This window comes from Marmota flaviventris, chromosome 5 (genome assembly GCF_047511675.1).
Source record: "Marmota flaviventris isolate mMarFla1 chromosome 5, mMarFla1.hap1, whole genome shotgun sequence".
Lineage (NCBI taxonomy): Eukaryota > Metazoa > Chordata > Mammalia > Rodentia > Sciuridae > Marmota > Marmota flaviventris.
In genome coordinates this window covers 53,556,176-53,578,499 of record NC_092502.1, presented here as the reverse complement: position 1 = coordinate 53,578,499, position 22,324 = coordinate 53,556,176, and the positions used below count along the sequence as shown (strand labels likewise).

The 22,324-nt window shown below is 32.8% G+C and overlaps 1 protein-coding gene across 1 annotated transcript in view; it reads left to right on the top strand.

Annotated features, from left to right (window-relative positions):
• Positions 1-22,324, top strand: part of Cep120 (centrosomal protein 120) — a 74,771-nt gene that overhangs the window by 48,961 nt on the left and 3,486 nt on the right. Inside the window, exons 17-20 of the mRNA XM_027949353.2 lie at positions 396-557; positions 3,886-4,008; positions 10,242-10,340; positions 18,667-18,812. Of these exons, the coding sequence (XP_027805154.1) occupies positions 396-557; positions 3,886-4,008; positions 10,242-10,340; positions 18,667-18,812 (530 nt within the window). The remainder of the gene's footprint in view (positions 1-395; positions 558-3,885; positions 4,009-10,241; positions 10,341-18,666; positions 18,813-22,324) is intronic.

Genomic DNA, 22,324 nt, shown 5'->3' with positions numbered 1-22,324 from the left:
ATTATATAGTTTCTGTAATTTCCTGATGATTTAGTTGTTTAATTTTAAATATATCCTCTGAGTGATTAGGCAGGGAGTCTGAAGTTGTTAATAAAGGAAATTAAATTTGAGCACATTTGTTTATATAATAAAATAGGACTTTATTCCAGTGGGAATTGTAAGTGCTTAGGGCCTTGTCAGCTGAATTTATACAAATTGTATAAGGATTTTTTATTTACTTACTAGTATTAAATGATGATCAAAAATTATAAAATCAGTATAAACATTAATTGATAACTAAAAGAGATGATTTATAAATATTCTGAACATTTGACTAAATGTATGGATAATAGACTATCCAACAGTATAATGCAGCTTCCAACAGGCCAGCCTCTTAGAGATGCTTTTGTTTTTAGCTTCAAAGAGAGAAAAAGGAACTACAATCAGAACGTGAACGGAACATGCAAGAACTTCAGGACTGTGTCCGTAGGGCCAAAGAAGACTGTATTCACCAAGTAGAGCTGGAAAGGTTAAAGATCAAGCAGCTAGAAGAGGATAAGCACCGACTTCAACAGCAGGTTGTCATCATCTTACACTTAGCGTTTATTAGCTCACTAATGATACCATTTACTGTGGTTTGAGCTATTTATCATATTTATTACACTGTGATTCAGATTTACTTTAAGTTGGATCTTGTTTTTCTCCTCCTCCTCCTCCTTCCTCATCCTCTTCTTCCTCTTCTTCTTCTTTTTTTTTTTTTTTTTTTTGGTAGTGCTAGGGGTTGAACCCCAGGACCTCACACACACCAGGCAAGCTCTTACCACTAAGCTACATATCCCCAGCCCTAGATCTTGTTTTTCTGAGTTAAAGCTAAGGCTATATTGGAAGACTTTTCCTGACTTTATAACTTTGTGAGGAACTACTGTATTTTAGGGTGACTTCTAATATAAAATGATTTTCTGATAAATCTCCTCTTAGTAAATGTAGATATTAATGTGGCACTGGACAGAGTTTAGTTGAGAATCAGAGTTCATAAATTGTCTATGTCCTCTCCATTTCCTCACCTCTTAACGCATCCCACTTGGCTTTCTGTCCCCATTTGTCAGAGAAGCCACTGGTGGATGAGTCACTAAGTTTAGTGGGCATTTCTCATTTCTCATCTTATTAAAACTTAGTAACATGATCAACACTACTGTCCTTATTTTTATATGTTCTCTTCCCGACTTCTGTACCACCACTCTATTTTCCTCCACTTTTCTGGTGTCCCTTAAAGCTGTTTCTCAGGCTGATCTTTCTTTATCTAGTTATTAAATGTTGAACATTGTCCAAGCTCAGGACTTACTTTCTACTAAATAATCTGACTTCAGAGACAATCTGTAGGTACATTTGGGGCATTCATATTTATATTCAAAACCTTTCCTATACCCTTGAGTCTCATATACTACATTATCTTTTGGACATCTCTACTTGGATGTCTTAAAGGATGTTTTAAATCCTACATGATCTTCCCATTTATACCTGACCTTCTTCCTATAAGAGTTCTGTATTTCAGAGATGGGCTCATCTAATCTTATGTGACAGCCAGAATAGTTTTGAAATTTGGGGATGATAAAACCCTTCTTTTTTAAAACCTTTCAGTGTTTCCTTACTATTCATAGGATAAAGATCAGAATCATTACGTTGCCCCACAAGTATCTGCATAGTTTGTACCAGCCTGTCTTGAATCTCATCTACTAATTTTTCAATTCTGTTGTGTTCCTTCTCGCCACACTGATCCTTACTTCCCTGGTAAGATATTTATGTGTGCTGCTTTTTCTGGGCCCCGTGAACTCTAGATTTCATCTAAAGTATCACTTATCCCCCAAAATCTTCACTGATCCCCACTCCCCAATCTAGGTCAAGTTTTTGTTATATGTTCTAATGGAATATTACTTTCCTATTTTTTTATTATATATCAGATCTGATTTTCATAAGTATGATAATTTAATCACTGTCAGATTATTGGCTCCATAAAAACTGTTTTGATTTATAGATGTATGCCTGGAATCCAGGTCAGTTGTCACCAGTGACAGGAACTCAATAAATATTTATAGAGAAAAAGACTAAGCTATTGAAAATTAAGTTTTATATTTCTTGGAAATTTTCAGTAAAAATTAGTATGTATGAGGGATGCCTTTAAAGTCTTCAGTACATTCTAGCATGAAGAGTAGTTTCCATAGCAGCTCAGAAGCAGTTATAGATACATTATTTACGTAGTTGTAAATATGAATTTGATTGTTACTTTGGAGTTCTAATTTAAAAGGTGAAAAAGTTGTAAAAGTGGGCAGCTGTTATAGGATTCACCAGTAATGCTTCTCTTCTACTTATCAGGAATGTTTAACTGTCTAGAACAAAAGCTCTTACTATATATTAGAATCATCAGGAAAGTCCTTGGAAAGTACATCTGTGCCCTGTCCAAGACAGGTATAATTAGTTTACATTTTTTGTAAGAGAATCCTTCATAGAAAGAACTAATATTGTGGAAAAATTACTCAGGGTACACCTCTGTTCTCGAATCAGTATTCTAAGAATGAGGGGGTAAACAGGAAATTTCCAGGATGTTCAAATTGTCAAGTCCAGGACTATATACATTTCACATCTTATGTACAAGGAAAACTTTTTAGGATATCACTCTGACTAGGTAACATATTAAATATGCAATTCTAAATAGACAGGTAGAAGAGTCAGTTAAACACACTTACCAGTGAGAGCTATTGAAGATAAAGTATCTGTGTTTAAGTGGAAAAAAGCAGGTACCAGAACTCAAAATCATTGTAATTGGTGGACTACTTGGCAACAGGAAAAGAACCCAACATGCTTTAATAGTTTGTTGATTTACAACCTGATAGTAACAACAGCTATTTATGATAATACCATGAATGGTGAAGAAACTACTAAATGTAGTATTAAGTTTATTATGTTTTTTGTTTAAAACAAAAAAATGAGGGAGATACTTTACAATGTTTCTATTCAACTTTTGATGTTGAAAGAGTTAAACTTCAGTTACATGGAAACTATTCATGTATGGAACAACTCATTACCTAAAGATACTGGATATGTCCTGATTAGAACATTTTATCAGTGATGATTTGAGTTCCATTTTTGCTACAGATTTTCTCAGTATTTCAATGTCTGTTGTGTCTTAAATCTGAAGAAAGAAATAATAGGTTATATCTAATGATGGAGTCATTTAGTTTGTTCCCCAAAATGACTTTAATGATCATTATTTACATTTAATTACAAAACCTCAGATTTGAGATGGGGTTGTAGCTCAGTGGTAGAGCCTAGCATCATGTGCGAGGCACTGGCTTCGTCCTCAGCACCACATAAAAATAAATTTAAAAAATAAAAGTTAAAAAAAGTGGGGGAAATGCTTTAAAAAAATTTTTTTAAAAACTCAGATTTTAAAAGAACATCTTTACACCCTCAATTTTTAAACATATTTTTGAAACTGTTCATAGGGAAATTGTAGTGCTAAGGCAACCCCCACCTCTCTATTAATTTACAAGTATTGACTGCTGTTGTTATAGTCTTATTCTGGGGAATGAAATGATCTGAATTCTATTTTTGCCTTCACTACTGATTAGTTCACTAGCTCTTTGGCATTGCTTCAGTTATTTAGCCCTCTGATTCTTAATTTTTTACTTATAAAAAGTTTTTAATCTGTTGATATACAGTTTTTTTAATTATTGAAGATGTTCATTGTCCTCCTTATACTTTATGTATTTTCCAAATTTTCTACTCTGGATATGCTTTAGAATAAGGAGAAAAAGGCACTTGAATTCTATAATATTATTGAATTCTATAATATTAAACTTTGCTTATGATTGTCTTTAAGTGGCTACAAATACTTTTTCTTAAATACAGCTTAATGATGCTGAAAATAAGTATAAGATTTTGGAGAAAGACTTTCAACAGTTCAAGGATCAGCAAAGCAACAAACCAGAAATCCATCTACAGTCTGAAATAAATCTTCTCACCTTGGAAAAGGTACCCATGTCAATATTTGACACTAATCCAAGTAATCAGTTTATAAAATTAGTGAATAATATGTGTGTATACAATGTAATGTTTCACTGTATTGTTCTAATATGAAATAACACATCAGTGAATTCAAGGCATATGACATTGTTAGTAATTTAATTTGTTGGTTTACATCGGTTATAGCTTATGCTAATTAGAATATTTGATTGCAAGCAGCACTAACTTTAGAAATAAAGAAATTCACAAACTGTCAAGTGAATGAAGAACAAGTCTCACAATATGGGCAGGAACTAGAAGAAGCAAGTCACAGTCAGTATCTTTCCTGTCTCAAATGGTCTGCTTAGGATGCCCCTGTTAGGAATTGCTATCACTCTCTCGTCACGGAATCCTGAATCTTCTCATTCTAATGTTGTTACCAAAAGCTTGGTCCTTATCCCCACAGACAATCCAATAATGATGACTAGTTTTGAGAAAAAGGAAAAAGAAGGTTTATTGCTTTGGTAGCAAAGGAGATGCACAGAGGATTCCTGTCCCAGAGACTGTGATTCTCCCATCTAGGGGAGCAGGCGGCTTATAAAGAGTTGATTTAAAGGTTACATTCCAAGTGTTCTCTGTTGAGAGTTGTAATTCACTTGTTAATTTGGGAGATAGTCATTTCTGAGATCTTCTGGTACCCATCCCCAAAGTCTAAATTACTTCATTCCTGTGGTGTGTGTGTGCTGAAGGACAGATAACTTTGCGTAGGATGAGGAAGAAAGGTAATCCTGTTTCCCCTGAGATTAGTGAGGGGGAGAGATTAGGAAAGAGCAGGGAGAGAAAAGGAGAAAGAAACATGTCCATTTTAAAAATAAGTCAGTGGCAGAGCAGCAAGGGCTATATTCAAGCATAAAGTGTACCAATGTTACAAGGTCATACTGCTTGCTGAAAACTTTTTTGTGGTTGCCATTGTGAATATTCTGTATATCACTACTCTCTAGATTCTGTGTCCTAGATAGGAGTATTCATGGAACCTGCATTCTAGCTCTGTTTGGATGAAGGGATTGATCCTATTTTGTTTTCCGTGGTTAGAAGCCAGATTCTACCATTAATTTGTATTTGGGTTTTCCCACACATGGGCTCTAAGCATTTAAAAATGTGTAATGTTCAACAGACAACCTAGGTTTTCACAAGGTATATATGTTGATCTATGAGAAGAGGAGAAGCCAGTAAAGTAAAGAGGTATGGGAAGTGTGTCCAGTGAACACCTGCAAAGACATTGGGGTGAGACTTATCCTGCATTGAGTGAAGAAGTCCAGCCTAAAGTGTGGGGGTCTGGGGGTGGGGACAGTCAGTGTACAGAGTGAGATTTAAAATACTTGTTGTAAAGGCATGGGAAGTGTAAGTTTTGTTTTTAATTCAGTAGAGATTTGCATCAATCTGGTTCTGCCACCTTGGTAACTGTGTCACCTTGGGCAAATTCTTTTACTTCTATGTACTTTTTTCCATACTTTTAAAATTGTGTTAATAAGGTTGGTAAAAGAATCAAATGAGTTTAGAGTTGCAAAATAACACAGAACCTAGAATATTGTTTATTTTTTACTTACAAACATAAAATTTAAATAATGAGATACCATTGAAGAGTTTTAAGTAGGAGAGTAACTTGATCTTTATACTTAAAAAGAAGATTCAACTAGCATGTAGAAAATATGTATAAGAGGACAAGACCTATCTCTGAATTGCCTACTCAAAATCTTTTCATGAATGCCTTAGAACTGCAGTTCTCAAACTTTTTGCACTGAGGACCCATTATACATCTTTAAGAAAAAAAAAATTTACCTACCGACAGATAGCTAATAATTAAAAAATATTGATGATTCCAAAGCAATTTGTATGTGTTGGTAACTATTGTATTAAAAATTAAAATTTAGAATTGTTTAAAAATATTTATTCATCTAAAAAACCCTGTTTTAGCAGCATAGGTCATTTTCATTTAAAATAATTATTTTCTAAAACAAAAGCTTGTGAGAAGAGTGACATTGTTTTACTTTTTACTGATCTTTTTAGTTATCTGGATAATAGAAGACAGCTGAATTGTTATATCTGCTCTGTATTCAATCTGTTGTTATATTATACAACATATAGCCTCTGGAAAACTCCACTGTATACTCATAAAAGAATGTAAGTGGAAAAGATAGCTAATGTCCTAGAATTGTTAGGAAAATAGTTTCAACCTATTGAACCCTTTGAGGTCAGAACTCTGTAAGATAACCCAGAATGTCCAAAACTAAAGTTGGTCACCTTCCCTGCTATTTTCTACTAGTGTTTCTGAACTTAAAAGTTTCTGCAGCTGATCAGCGGCCAAGTTGTCTTTGGATCTTTTTATTCCCACATTCATTTAATTGCAAAGCTGGTAGATTTTTTTTCCTTAAATATTTTGGACAACTGCTTCCTTTATTTTTGGCAGTCTGTATTTTTCTACCAGTGATCTTGAGTCCAGCTCAATATTTCCCACCCTCTTTTGAAAAAAAATCAAGTATTAAAGAATTTCTTTATGAAGATGTATTTCCTGTAGTATTCATCAGAAATATTTGAAGTACTTATTAGATACTGTCTCATCAGTTCTTACAAGATGTGTAAAATGGAAAACATTTTTTGATACCTACTTTATCTTGAGGAATTTCAGAGACCAGATAGTCATCCCTGAATATGAACTGCATATAATATACCCCATAGAAATAAATTTTAAATGATTCTTAAAATTAAAATTCTTTTTCTAACTACACTCTTTTACTAAGAGGATAAAAATCATTAAACATATTAAAAGTGTTACCAGTACCATGAACTTATTGAGAGAGAAATGCATAATTGAACTAATTCTACATTAGACCTCATGAATTAATTCATCAAGTATGCTTAATAATGCCTATAAAACAAGACTTTTCCACGCTTCTGAATTTTTTTTTTTTTTTGTAAATCTTTTTGGAGCCAGAAGAGGGCAGAATCTCATTTCTTAAATAGTAACAAAGAGATTAAAACACAAAAAAGAAGACCTAAGTGAAAAACTATCTGAGTTATTGTGTACTTTCTAGTTGTGTCTGATTGATAGCTTTTTTCTTTTCTGATTGCCTGTTCTTTTTAATATAACACAAATATTCCCAATTTTAGTGAAAGAGTCTAAAATAAATTAACATTAAGATAGTAATATTAAGATACAATTTTATTAATTGTATCTTAATATTAATATTAATTAATTGTATCTTAATTAATATTAAGATACAATTTTATGGGGCTGGGGTTGTGGCTCAGTGGTAGAGCACTTGCCTCACATGCATGAGGCCCTGAGTTGGATCCTCAACACCACATAAAAATAAATAAATAAAAATAAAGATTGTGTCATCTACAACTAAAAAAAAATTTAAAAAGTTATAATTTTTACTAAATGCAATTCTTGATTACTTTGATAACATAAGAAGTAAATAATAGTTTGATTTTTCTTTTACCTAGAAATTGTTCTTTACATAGTTTGAAAATAATTGGGATTTTTAAAAATATGGAACGCATATAACAATAGAATATTATGAGGTTGAAAAGAGAAAACATACTGAAAGAATGTAGAGATTTTTAATTAGTCTAAAATTTATGTAGTGTATTCAAGAATATTTGTTATCTACTGTATGCCCACTCTTCAGGCAAATGGGAAAGATAAAAGAGAATGAAAGGGTATTATTCTTTTGGAAATTCATTTTAATTTATTATGTAATTAGAGAGATGACTAAGGAGAGTAAATGACCATGAATGATCAGATTACAGAGGAATGTTATAGAACTCTGCAATTCATAAAAGAAACTATTTGATGTTCTTTATTAGTAGTTTTAAGACAACCTCATGTAGAGGTAGAAATTTGAGTTGAGCCTTAAGATTTAGGCAAGAAGAGAAGGAAAGCAATTGGTAGGCTCAGGAAGAGATAGGATGGGGAAGGTACAACTCCTGGTTGGAGTAGAGGGTTTGAAGGAATACTTAGAAGGTGAACAGATAGTATGGAAATTATATTTTGATGTACCTTGAGTCCTAGGCAGAAAAGTGTGTTTAATACCATAGACAAATAGTGACTATAGTAGATTTTTTAATAGACAGTTGATCTTATAGTGGCTTGCAGTATTTGTAGGTAGATTTGAAGCTGGGAAATGAGAAATCTTTCTCATTTAGTCAAGATGAGTTGAGACAAGTGTAGGCTAAGTGGCAGTAGGAATATCCAGGAATAAAATTTGAAAATATTTCAAGAAAGAAATCTGTAGTTCCTTGTGACAGATTGGACCTGGGAATAGAAAATGAGAGACAAAAACAATGTCATACCTCTAGTAGAGAGCTGGAATTGTGGATATATCAACAAGGAAGTTGGAACCAGTAAATACTGGTCTATGCATTTGGTCTTCAGTAATGTCTGAATTGACTCTAGGTGTTGAGCCAGATTTTCCTTTCAAGAGAACATTACCTCAGTTATGGACCAAGGAAACCTTAAATAAAAAAAAAAAAAAACAAAGCCTTCCAGAAGTCTCAAATCTGTTTACAATAGGGTTCTTAATTCAAGATCTTTGAATGCTCTGAAATTGTATAAAATTTTGGTTATGGGCATTTTTCTGAAATTGGGGCCATATATTTAGAATCACGGAGGCACCTATATCTTTAAAGAAAAGCAAAAGCTTGGAATCACTGATTTGGTGAAATTAATTAGGTTTGTGCCTCAGATTTGCTAGCTACAGGTATTTTATTCAAGAATAAAAAAGTTATATGTACAACCATACATGTGTTTTAAGTTAGTATAAATAACTATGCAAATGTGAATTTTTAAAATATTTATGGTAAGACTACCTGGTAGCCTACCCAGACAAATTTTTTCAGGTGGAAGTGGTCCATTGGAATTCATCCTTGCACCCATTCAGGATGTTAGGTCTTTGTCTAAGATTCATGATCTTTTATTATCAAATATTACTCTTATCCCACAGCTATAAAAAGATTTTTTTCTATTCTTCTGAGATATGGCCTGTTGTTAAATTACCAAGTCATGTGTATAAATCTTTGGGGCATAAGTGGAAGAGATTATCTCCAATAATCTCAGCAATATTATTCAACTTAAGAATCTTGAGTCTAGTTGTGAAATGTCAACACATCTAATCCAAGCACTAAGGATTTGTAAAGCAGAAAAGACCTTGACTTCATGTGGTCATATATTACTGCAGAGAATGTTGGTCTTTTTTGTGAAGGGAATTTGGCAGTCTGCTTTTTCTTTCATTTTGTTTTCATATGAATTTTATGAAGTTGGAATTTTTATAGCATTTTTGTTTTTTTGTGAAACATTAGGAGTTGTATGTATGGAAAAAACTAATAGACTTCATAGAAAAAAATTTTGACCAGTTCAGGGTGACAGTGTTTTACTGAAATCCAAGCAGATTATTACATTATCACTTAATAGTAAAACTTTCTTTGGCTACATGAATTTGTTTGGTACTTGGTTTGAAACACTGAGTGAGTACATTCCAAAACTTAGCCAAGTTGGCTTCAGTTCATGCACAACAGATTGCCTGCTGCAATATAAATAACCATATTTTTAAATTGAATCACTGTAGTGTTTTTCTTTATATATTTGAGGAAAAATAGAAAATAAAAGTTATATGTGTGTTACTAAGGAACATTTTTCTTACTCTAGGGTTTAACATTCTTAAAATTTTTTTGACTTTATACTCTTTCTTAGTATTGCTTTGTGATAAAATATTTCACTATTTCCAGTGTTGGTGGTTTTGCCAAAATATAAAAAAATATCTCTACTGGCTCTCTTCAGTATAAGACCAAATTCCACATAATAATAGGCATCCAAAAGGAATATTTGGTTTCTAAGATTTAGAATGCTATCTAAACTGGAATATGGATAGTTAGAATTGCTTTTTATATTAAAAAAATGAGTCTAATTTTTACTCATTGTAATATACATGTTTAAATACATTTATAGTAACTGTCTGGAGGTTAAAACTAATTCAGTTCTTTTTAGTATAGGCTGTAAGGCAATAAAAGTAAGACTATATTTTAAACAAGAAAATGTTCATGTGCCATAATATTTATAGTAAATTATGTAACAGTTTTAGATGATGTCGTATGTTACACTATATAAACTCTTTTCTTAAGCCAGACTCTTTGTATATATTATCTTTCAGTGATTGTACACAGTGGTATAGTGTTTCACTTGATATGATTTTAATCACTGTTAGGTTGAACTTGAAAGAAAGTTGGAATCTGCAACCAAGTCTAAACTGCATTACAAGCAGCAGTGGGGACGAGCTTTGAAAGAACTTGCCAGACTTAAACAGGTATGTAGTTTATAGCTTATTCTTTTTATGTCCTTTTCCCTCTCATTTCTTTACAAGTTTGTATGTTTGGCAACATCTTTTATGTTCAGATGTCTACATTTGAATATCTAGTACTATTTTTTTGAGATTAGGGGCTTTTATATTTAAAGTGCTCAATAACTAAAAACTGAAGCTCCCCCCTCCCCCTCGGAGGCATAGAGATTTATTTAGGGAAGCAGAGGCACATTTCAAGGGAGAGTGTGGGCTCTTTCAAGAGAGAGAAGCTTTTAGGGTGAAGCAAGGAATACACATTCAAGGGAGAATGTGGGTCATCTCCAAAGGAAGAAAAAGCCTATAAACTGAAACTTTTAAATCTTATTTATTTTTAATTGCCAACTATGCTTATCTCCAGAAGAAATTGGGAATACTTTTTTTAGTTTGATTTACTCCTCCTTAGTACTACCTAATGTTTTCTCTGGGAGTGCTTTTGGGAAGGGGACAACTTAAGATAACTTACATTTAATATTTTTGCAAATCTTACAAGATATTTAAAATATCAGTCCTATAGTACTTTGGTTAAGAAACAGGATCATAGGGAAATTTTGCTAATTTTAAGGGTTTAATTGGTAGTAGTTTCCTAAATTATTCTTATATACTATTTTCTTCCTGCTAATAGACAACAAGTACTGTTAGCTTCATAAGAAAGTAATCTTAATTTCTTAATTTTAGGGATAATTTCTTCAAATGCATAAGGTTAAAGAAAATGTGAGCAATATTCTTACTTTGAATCAAGTTTACTTAACCTAAAACTTTTAAGGATCGGTAATAATTAATTTATTCTAAATTTGTTGTTCTTTAATGTTAGCTTTATACTGAATGACATTTGGTATATAATGTTTTTCAGGTTTGTATTTTTCTTAATACGTCTCTATAACTATCAAATACTACAAATATATATATATATCCAACTTCACAGAGTACTGTCAAGCTGTATTATCTCAGTTCTGAAAAATTTTCAGGTTGAAGTTTGGTTTTTAAAGATTTAGGGTGCTCAACATATATTATTTTAATGCTGACAAGACTAAAAATGGGCATTATGTGTGTAGTATGGAAGACCTTTTGTATTAAAGGCAGTCATATATATAAAGGTATAAGTAGTAGATACAAAGATATAATTAAGACATAGGTCTTTCCCTCAGGGAGCTTGGAATTTAATATTAAGGAAGAAACAATTATAACATTATGGCCCAATAGTAAGATCCCTGAGAAAAATCTTAAAAAGTACTCAGAGAGGTAAAAGTACATTTATTTAAATAGGACTTAGGAATGGTTTCATAGACAAGGACCTGAAGAGATGAGTAGCTAGGATTTAAATAGAGAAATTGAATGTGACTTAGAAAAGTAGGGGGAAGGATATAAATATAATGAATAGAATGATCTTAGCAAAAACGTCTGAAGCGGGGAAACAAAGCCTGTTCTTATAAAACAGGAGGGCCCATTTTAGAATTTATTTCAGGTAATAAGGCTTTGAACTTAAGTGATAACAAGAAGGAATGCAAAAAGAAGATTCTTGCCAAAGACAATGCCAAGAGTGCAAGCTATAGTGTCTGGAAAGAGTTTCCATCTTAAAAAGTTAAGATGCTAATTGTAGTATGGGAAGGAGATAAGATTTGCAAATGTGGACATTTTAATCTTCACAGAAAAATTCTGCAAGCAGTAAGAAATACTCATCCATTGTTGAGTATGAATGGGCTTAAGAAAAAAGATGGAATCCTTTGCAGAGGTGATATTTGAAGCTGTGCTGATAGACCCTAAAATTCCTAGGTTTAAGGAGAAATATGGAAAGCTAATGAAGAATATAGCAACTAGAGACAGTAAATATAATGATGGTAGAGCATTTAGTATTTATTTATTAAGGGCTACATGCCCTGTGTTAAATGTAATCACGACAAAGATATATGTAGCAGGTACTATTATTCTGATTTTATAAATGAAGAAACTGAGACCTGGAATTATATAAGATCACACAGATACTATGTGATAGAGCTAGGATTGAAGTCATTAACTAGAATCTAGGCCCTTTCTCTTTCATAATATCATGTCTTGGTCTATAGGAGCCATGGAAGACAGATTTCTGACAAGAATATTGAAGCATAAGTAGTCAGGAGTTGGCATATCTTATCAAGGAAAATGGTATCCACTGTTAGCTCTGATAGTGAAAACTGAAGTGAGTTTAAGGGAGAAGCTAGTATAATGTCATGATGCTAAGATATTTAGGTCACATCTAGTATAATCAGGAGGAGTCCTTTTGGAATTAGGACCAAGGTAATATAGGATGAGAACAGCTGTGAAAGTAACAGGATACAAAATCTATCAGAAGCAGCATGTATAGTAGTTAAAAACATGGCCCTAGAGTTCAGAGCTGGGGTGAACTATGGCTTTGTCTCTTACTAGCTCTGTGACTTAGATTACTTATTGTCTCTGATTAGTCTCCTGAATGAAATTTTCTCATAGGTTGTTCACAGAGTTAAATTAGCAGTCTTTAAAAACAGTTAATACAGTGTTTGATAACATAGTATGGGTTCAATAAATGGTAATTATTGTTAAAGAAGAGAGAGCCATAAATCTGTTTTGCAGTGGTCTTGCTTTTAGTCCATGGGGACCTAAGTCATAGTAGCTTTTGGATATTGAAGGACAGAACAAATATTAGAGGACTTTGTCATCAAGTAGCTATTCAAAGAAATGATAGGCATTAACAATACTATGCATGGAGAACAGAGGATGTTGCTTTACAATATGATAAGAAAATGGGGTAGGATATAGTTTGAGTAATAACAGTAGTTTGGATGGTAGTTTTGATAGATGTTCTACAGAAAACTTAAGAAGAAAAAACCATGTTGGGGTCTAAATGTGTAGATATGCAAGAGTGTCATTAGGTGAATTTCCTGATGTTTGAATATGGAAGGATATATATTAAGTCTAAAGAACAAATATAGGTAATTCCTTTGTTCATTTCCTTTCATCATTCATTCAACAAGTGCTTATTGAGAGTCTCACATGGACCTTGCACAGTGCTTGATGTGATGGATATAGCTGTTGTCTCCCATTTGGAACTTAAAGCTCTGCTGGAAGGATTGTTATTTAACAAGAATATAATAGGATGGTGTTAGCATGTGTGATTAAAAACAAGTAAGTTATCCCTTTATTTGCCACTCAAACCTAAAGGACAAACATCTTAAGGAGAAGATGTTTGAAATAATACTTACCATAGGAAATAATTTCTAATTTTAAAACAGAGTGGATAGGGAAGATGCAGAAGATAGTCTCTGCCATTGAAGTTGAGTAGTGAATAAGGGACTAATACAATGGTAATTAATTATAAGGCATTACTAAAATAGTTTGAACAGTATTAGGTGTTAAGGTATTTCCTTTGGAGAAATGAATAATCATTAATAGTATTGAACAATTTCATTCATAATTTGACATTTCTTATTAAGAAATATCAATGCAAGAATTTTTTACTTTAATGGATTTTTAAATCTTGTTCACATGTACATATTATAGATTACACTGGTTTCACCACTGAGGTAGTTTTGAAAATATAAGTAAATAATGTTTGAGTAGAATCACTGAAATTCATGGCTCTTTGCTTACTTTACATTGGGATACTGAGGTAGTAGTCTCTCTTAAAAGGAAATTTAGTATGAAAGGCTCCCTGCCAAAAACTCCTTTCTGACATATGCATCCTTATACATTTTGTTATCTTCTAGGTCTTTCCCTTTGGTCCAATTTTTATTTATTCTATTTATTTTCTACCCTCTAGCTCAAAAATCACTGGTAATTTTTAGCTATTTGTTCCTAATGAGAGAGGATGTCACAAAAATTTAGATGTCCTCTTTCTCCTCAGTTACTATAAATATATTAAGGAAAGAAAACAATGTAAATTAGTGGTTCTCCAAAACTTATACCAGTACTCCATGGAAGGAAATAACAGTAACAGTTTCAGTCTTTGAGTTCAATGTTTTTAATTGTTTTCTCATTGATCAGTTTTATTCCTTATCCCACAAGATTTCTGCTTTAGAAACAACATTGTAAACAAATGTTTAGGTCGCTAGGAATCATTAATTTAAGGAGAAAAGTAATGCACCTTAGGATTTCCAGAATGAATTGTGTACTGCCTCTGCTTTTGGAAAATTAAATTAATAACTTCATCAAATTGGCACATTTCATATGTGTGTAAATTACTTAAATTTTTCCCTAGATATTTTGTATTAAAATACATTTATTGTGTTTGAATATAAAATTGGAATTGTCTATCTGCTTTTGTTCATAGAACTGTTTGTGCAACTTTTTGTTTAAATTGGATTAGTACCATGTTAATTTTACATTGCCTCTGGTGAACAGCCACGGGGCTATAATCTCTGCCAGTAATTTGTCACATCAAAACCCTCTGGAGGGCCATACAAAACATTTGTGTAATACGGATTAGACGGTGAAAGCTATATCTTAGATTGTTAATAAATGTTAATGACAAAACCCAGCTGGTAAAGCTTGGAAATAAGATCTAATTCTTGATGCCCATTGCCAAAAGAATGTTTAAACAGAGATTTCCATTACTCAAAGGTGACCTAGTATAGTCAATTTGTGAATTAAAAAATCATGACCTTCTAATCATTTAGAAAAAATTTTCCTTCTGATTCATAACCATAAAAGTCTGTGTTTCCAAGTTGTAAGCTTTGTGAAGCTTTTCTTTTGTAACTGGAACAGCAGCAGCTGTAAAATATAAATAAGTATAACATAAAATAAGTCCTGATTTAGAAAACAAGGAAATGATATCCTTACATTCTGGGTGTGGTATCTTGCGACCAAGATAAAAGTTCTATTTGTTAGACATTTAGAGGGCAGTTTAGTTTTCTTTCTTTATAAAAATGGACTTAGAAATATTTTAAAATCAAACAAGTGCTTAAATTGATCTACAAATACCTGAGTTGATTATCTGCATTAGTCCATACATTCTAACTAGTTACATATTAACCTAAAAAACATTTCTGGATACATTAATATATGGTTTTGTAAGCAGAATAAAAGCCTCTACTTTTTAAAATAAACGAATCATTGTTAATAAAATATGAATTTGTTGTTGCAGAAAATGTAATATTTTTATTATGTCAGGTATATTAAAACTAGGTATGTTTGTTTTCAGGACAGAAAACAGAACTAAGATTTTGGGTAGGATGTGGGTCTTTTACCATATTTGTGCACAGTAGATCTGTTTAAAACTAAGCTGATATATTTAGTTAAAACAACACAGACTTCATCGACTGACATCAGCGCTATCTTGTCCAGCCTCCTGCTTATCCACTCAGAGTAATTAATTTGATTAATTTATAAGTAATTTAGCCAAGGATAGGATGTAAATCTTTGTTTAAGAAAACAGTTGGAGGTCCAAGTCTTGGTTAAAAACTGTGTCTTGAAACCATCCAGGCCCTCCTACTGACTTGTCAGCTCTGGGTTATTTTCAGAAAACTTTACTTGAGTTCCTTAGTTTAGTTGTAAGTTTTTTCCCACAGACTTACATGGTATGTGTGAGTGGGAGAGCAAGTAGTGGCCACTTTTTAGCCGCTGTTTAGTCTAGTGTATGTATGTTTACATCTCCTTTCTGGATTTATAGGCAGCCAAGGCAAAATAAAGATTATACTCACTTGATTGAGGAGCCTTTAACCCAGAGCACCTGGAGAGGGTTTCTTTCACTAACCTCTAATTTTTGCATGTATTATGATTATTAATACTGTATACCTGATTAAAAATTCAGGGCACTTGAAAGATTTTTGTGTGTGCATATTAGAATAAAAATGCTTCAAGTTTTGTGAAAAAAAAAATTTAGAAATAATCGACTTTTATTCCATTTGCTGCTTGCAGTCATTCTTTTTGCTCATTTTTAAAAATATAAATTTTGCAGCACCATAATAAAAGTCACCAAAACTCTTATCTCCTCTTCAGACAGAGATAATAATTTCTTGTATATTTGTCCAGATATTTTCCTTTCTTTTTTTTTTTTGAGAGAGAGAGAGAATTTTTTTTAATATTTATTTTTCAGTTTTCAGTGGACACAACATCTTTATTTTATTTTTATGTGGTGCTGAGGATTGAACCCTGTGCCCCGCACATGCCAGGCGAGCCCATTACTGCTTGAGCCACATCCCCAGCCCCCTTTCTTTTCATATAATTAACTTCTTAAGAGAAATACATTCCAAAGACAGGATTCTTATGCCCTCCCCCACCAACCTTCTAGTTAAAGCAAGAGAGCATTATGAATGTTTTGGAAGCTCTCTGTTGCCTTTCTCAACTGTGTCTTCTTCCTTTGCAGAGGTGACCACTATCCTGAATTTAGTATTTACTATATATAAATCTGCCTTTAATTTTATAATACAAGACATATTAAAAGTATACTGTAACTGATGCATAATTTTGCATGTTTTTAATCTTTCTGGAATCATTCTGTTTAATTATACTACATTTCATACAGCCTTTTAATGCAAATGTTTTTTCTAGGTTTTTTTATATTAAGACAACACTGAATATTTCTTATATGAGTTAAAGTGTTTATATTTTTAAAAAATTGCTGGAAATAGCATATGTTCACTTTTTAAATTTCACTTAATATTCGCTGACTGAAAATTGGCTCAACCATTTTGGAAAACAATTTCCACCAGTAGTGTATATTCTTAGTGTTAAGAGTACTTGCCTAGAATGTACAAGGCTCTCAGTTCTGTCCCGAGTGCCTCAGAAAAGAACACAAAATAGACAACCAAATAGGGAAAGTGCCAGACATTCGTATAGGAACTTTATAAACAAAGATATTCAAATGCCATTAAAATTACTAAAATGAGTTCAATCTCAATGGTCTTTGAAAAAATGTAAGATAAAATCTCAGTGAACTATCACTACATAAATGAAAAAAAAAAGGAGAGAGAGAGACATTACCAAGTGTTGGCAAAAGTAGGGAGCACTTGAACATTCATAGAAAATATTAATTGGCATGACTACTTTGGAGACAATTTGGCAATATACACTAATGCTGAAATTTTCATGCCTTCTGTCCCACAAGTTTGAATCTAGGTATGTACCCAATCTGAAATGCAGACAACATGTGTATCAAAAAACACATATTGTGATCTTCACATCAGTATTATTTGTAATTCAAAACTGGAAACTTCCCAAATGTTCTTAAGCAGTACAGTGAATAAATTATATATTTAATCAATGGAATGCTACATAATACTGTGAATATCAATTGTACAGAACAATAGAAATGAATTTAAAACAATGTTAAGTGAAAATAGCCCAACACAAAGTAATATATATGGTATAATTCAATATAAAACTCAAAGCAGTCAAAACTTGTGATGTTAGCATTAGGGTAGTAATTATCTTTGGGAAGGTGTGAGAGATGAGTGACAGGGAGGAAAACCACAGAGGGACTTCTGGCCTTCTCTTCATTTGGATGGTGATTTTGTGAGTGGCTCATTTTGTGAAAAATTAGCAAAACATACACTTGTGCTCTGGCTGTTCTTTGTTATAATTCAGTAAATAAATTTTCTAAAAAAAACATGAGCCATACCTATTGACCCAGCCCTCCTTCCTGAGGTTTAAGAGGGAAAAGCACTTGTCTCTAAAGAAATATGTAGATTTGTGATCTAACTATGTTAGATGATAGGGTATTTTATTGCATCATTTTTTGTAGTACTGAAAGTTTGTTATTAAGAGATGGGTGGAATAAGTCATGGACTATCCATTCTGTGGAATGTTACATATTTATTAAATATTTTATCTAGTCATCTGGAAGAATTATTAATTTTTAAAAAAAAATATACAAGATGAGTTATATTGTTTCATTCCATTTTTGTTTAAAAAGAAAAAATCTATGTATATAGATTTCCGTATGAGCCTAGAGAAAAGAGTAGAAAGCCATATTAACTGAGATGGGACTGGAATTAATGATCAGGGACAGTTATTAAATTTTTTTAGGTACATCTTTGTATAATTAACCATTTCTAAGATACTGATCTTACCACTGGTCCCTGTAGCAATTCAACTCCTGTTTATTTATGATATTCAGCTAACCTCATTCACCAACTGAGCCATGAATTATTACGATAACAAAAAGAAATACAAGGGTATTTAGAAAGAACTTGAGCATTTCTAGATTGTATATGACTCAGAGTTGGCAATGAATGACTGCATCATGCATTATTCTCAAATTGGTTTATAATCACAAGTGAAAGTCACATGAAATATATATATTCCTGATATTAGGTGTCTGGCTTCTTTCTTTGTTTCTTTCAAGCGAGAACAAGAAACTCAAATGGCTCGTCTTAAAAAACAGCAAGAGGAATTGGAACAGATGAGACTGCGGTACCTGGCTGCTGAGGAAAAAGATACGGTAAAAACTGAACGACAAGAATTGTTGGATATAAGAAATGAATTGAACAGGTATATGATTAAAAGATTATTTTTCTCTTACAAAAACAAAAGTTCTAATAGGATAACTTTTTAATTGGGTCATTCAGTCCAGGAACCAAATAACTTTAGATTCCTCAAGAATAAAGTAGATCCTACATAAAGTGTATTAAGACATTGGTAAGATAAAATTTTGTATGGTCTTCAAAGTGACAGGCAAAAATCGTATTTTTAAGTCACCAAAACAGTGTATAGTACATAGCATTTCTTTGGTTTCAATGATATATATGGTGGCAAATTTTTGGAAGGCAAGGATGGTGTTATAATTCACAAATGTTTTACATCTTTCAAGTCTATAACATTGTAGACATCAAATAAATATTTGTTGAATAAAAGAGAACAACAGTGGTTCAGATTGAGCCCTATAAGCTTGACACTTAGAGTTCACCCTTTGAAATTGATATTTATTCATTTATCTTCTGAATAAACCCCTGAACCCACTTCTGTAGTGATTGCATTTTTTACACATAAAGATGTGGGCTAGATACTTTTATCAAATACATGTGTGTATAAGTGTGTCCCAAAAAATTCATATGTTGAAGCCCTAAGCCTCCTATTTGATGGAATTTAGAGATGGGGCTCTCATAATGGAATTAATGCTCTGATAAGAAGAGACACTAGAGAGCTTGCTTGATCTTTTTCTCCCCCTCTCCTGGTATTATATGAAGACAAAGCAAGAAAGTGGCCCCCTAGAAACTAACCATGCTGACAATTTGATCTTGGACTTCTAAACTCTAGTCTAGAAGTGTGAGAAAATAAATTTGTTTTTGAAACTACTCAGTCTAATGGTATTTTGCTTTGGCAGTCCAAGCCAACAAAGTGTGCTGTGTTGTAACATAAATGCACTATGGGTCTCGGGATGTGGCTCAAGTGGTAGCGCACTCGCCTGGCATGCGTGAGGCACTGGGTTCGATCCTCAGCACCACATTAAAAAAAGATATTGTGTCCACCTAAAACTAAAAAATAAATATTAAAATAAATAAATAAATGTACTAGATAGATTAAGCTAAAAAGCATCCCCTACACAAATTGCCCTCTAGAAAGACTATACAGCTACATGGGGTAGGAGGGGGAGACTATATAGTAGTGTACCCTTATCCAAGTGATGTACATCCCAGGACACACCCACTGGAAATGCCTATAGCAGCAGATAGTACAAAACCCTACATATACTGTTTTTCCTATGCATATTTACAGTAAGGTTTATAAATTAGTAAAGAGATTAACAATAGCTAATAAAACAATTGTGATAGCATACCATAATGAAAGTTACATGAATGTGATCTCATTCTCAAAGTGTCTTGTTGTACTATACTCATCCTTCTTGTGATGATGTGGGTGACGCGGTGCCTACGTGATGAGATGAAGTGAGGTAGATCGCATGAGAACTGTGGTAGAACTAGGCTTATGTGTAGCACTCACTGAACATAGATACTGGTTACCATGATGGTGGGTCTGACAGCTAGGAAGGATAGTAATATGCAGGTAGTAAATAAAACTGAACTAAGGGATGATTCATGTCCCTAGACAAGATGAACTGGATAGCCTGAGATTTTATCATGGTACTCAGAATAGTATGCAGTTTAAAACTTATGAATTACTTATTTCTGGGCTCTTGCATTTAATATTTTCCGACCATTGTTGACCATGGATAGCTGAAACAGTGAATAAGGGGTAGCTACTGTAAATAGTTTTTGTGCTGCTGCTTAGTAACTTTTTTTTTTTAACATGAAACGCTGTTAAAGTTGTGATTAAGATGAAATGATACTACAGAGAATAACAGTGTAGAATAGTAGTTAAAAATACTGTCTCTTGAATAAGATTTGAACTCTGGCTCTAAGATTTACTAGCTTCATGACCTTGAAAGGGTTATTTAAGTATTTAATTTCTTTCATCTTTAATGGGGATTATAGATTTCTCAAAGTATTGTCTTAAAGATTTAAAAAGTGAGACAAGCATACATAAAGCACTTAAAACAGCTCCTGACACACAGTAAGTCCTCAATAAATAAGAGCTATTATATCACTGATGTTAATAATTAAATTGGAAATGTCTTATATTTTAAAACTCCTTTTAGTCAATGTTAGCAATAATCTTGAAATAGTCACACAAAAATAATTTTAAAGTGTTAGTGCTATGAATGGCAATACGAGAGCTAAATAGATTTGATACAGCTATGTTCATGGGGAAAATAGTGCAATGGTCTTTGGCGTAGATTTGTTAACAAATATTTATTTGGTGTCTACAATGTTGTAGACTTGGAAGATGTTGTAGATTAATGAACTATAACATAATCCTTGTTTCCAAAGCTTCACTGTCATGTATAATATGGAACCAAAAAGCTGCTATGTGCTAAGCACTGTTTTAATGGCTTACATGAAGGTATCATTTTTGCCTATCAAGTTTGAAAATCATAACAAATTAAATATTATTAATGTCTTCATAAATTAGGATATAGGGAAATTAACAATTTAAATATATTAGAGACTTGAGTCTTTTGTACACATTAAAAGAAAAATCACCTAAATGATAGGCAAGACAGTAAAACAGTTCATATGAGGAAGCCTAGGGGGATTTAAGTGGCCACTACTAACAGTATGACTTGGCTGCCAAAGCTCAGTAAGAGAAATAGTGTTCAGTATTCAGCACTGCAAAAATCCTCTTTAAGGTGTTTACCAATGTAACACACACTCTCAAGGAAATCAGCTACCTAGAAATCTTCCAGTGGAATGTTGCCAGGGTAGCAAGCACTTTTATGTAATGTCATCCAGTTGGTTAGAAGAGTGAAGGGTACTAAACTTGGAGACGGGAACTATTAGGCAATTATCTGGAAGGCTACCATATTAGAAAGAGGTAAGTAGGATTTTCCTCTTGGGCAGAATAAAAGTATAAAGGAAAATGCTAAGTTCAATACAAGAAGGAACTTTATAACAGAGCAGGTCTACAAAGCAGAAGGTTCTTTGTGGCAGGAAGTATGTGAGTGGAATCCAGACATAGCACTTTTGTCAGAAATGTTATCCAAGTTTCCAATTTTCATGGTTTCTTGAGCTACAAAGTTCTAAAATTCCATTATGATCATGACTGATGATTTGTTTTTTTTTTTCATTTTAGTAATATTTGATAGAGATAATCTATCAGTTTTGTAAAAATTGCATTTGTCCTTTATGCATAAACAGAAGTGGTAAGTGGTTAAATTTTGTGGTACATAGTGTGGCATTGGGTGTTGTTAATTTGCCTAAAGAACTCCTTTCTCAAAGGTGGCTATAAGAATTCAGATAGAGGAAACAACTGTTCAGATGTCTACCCTTACCCATCCACATGCATTGCTCAAAATCAGTGGAAAAAAAATTGTACCAGTATCTCATTAACCATTTATTAACAGTGCCTCTCCCTATTTAGACTTTTTTCTGTGAGAACAGATGAAGATATTTGGTGTCCTTGGACTGTATACTTCAGTTTCCTTTTCTTTCCTGAGGAACTGTAGG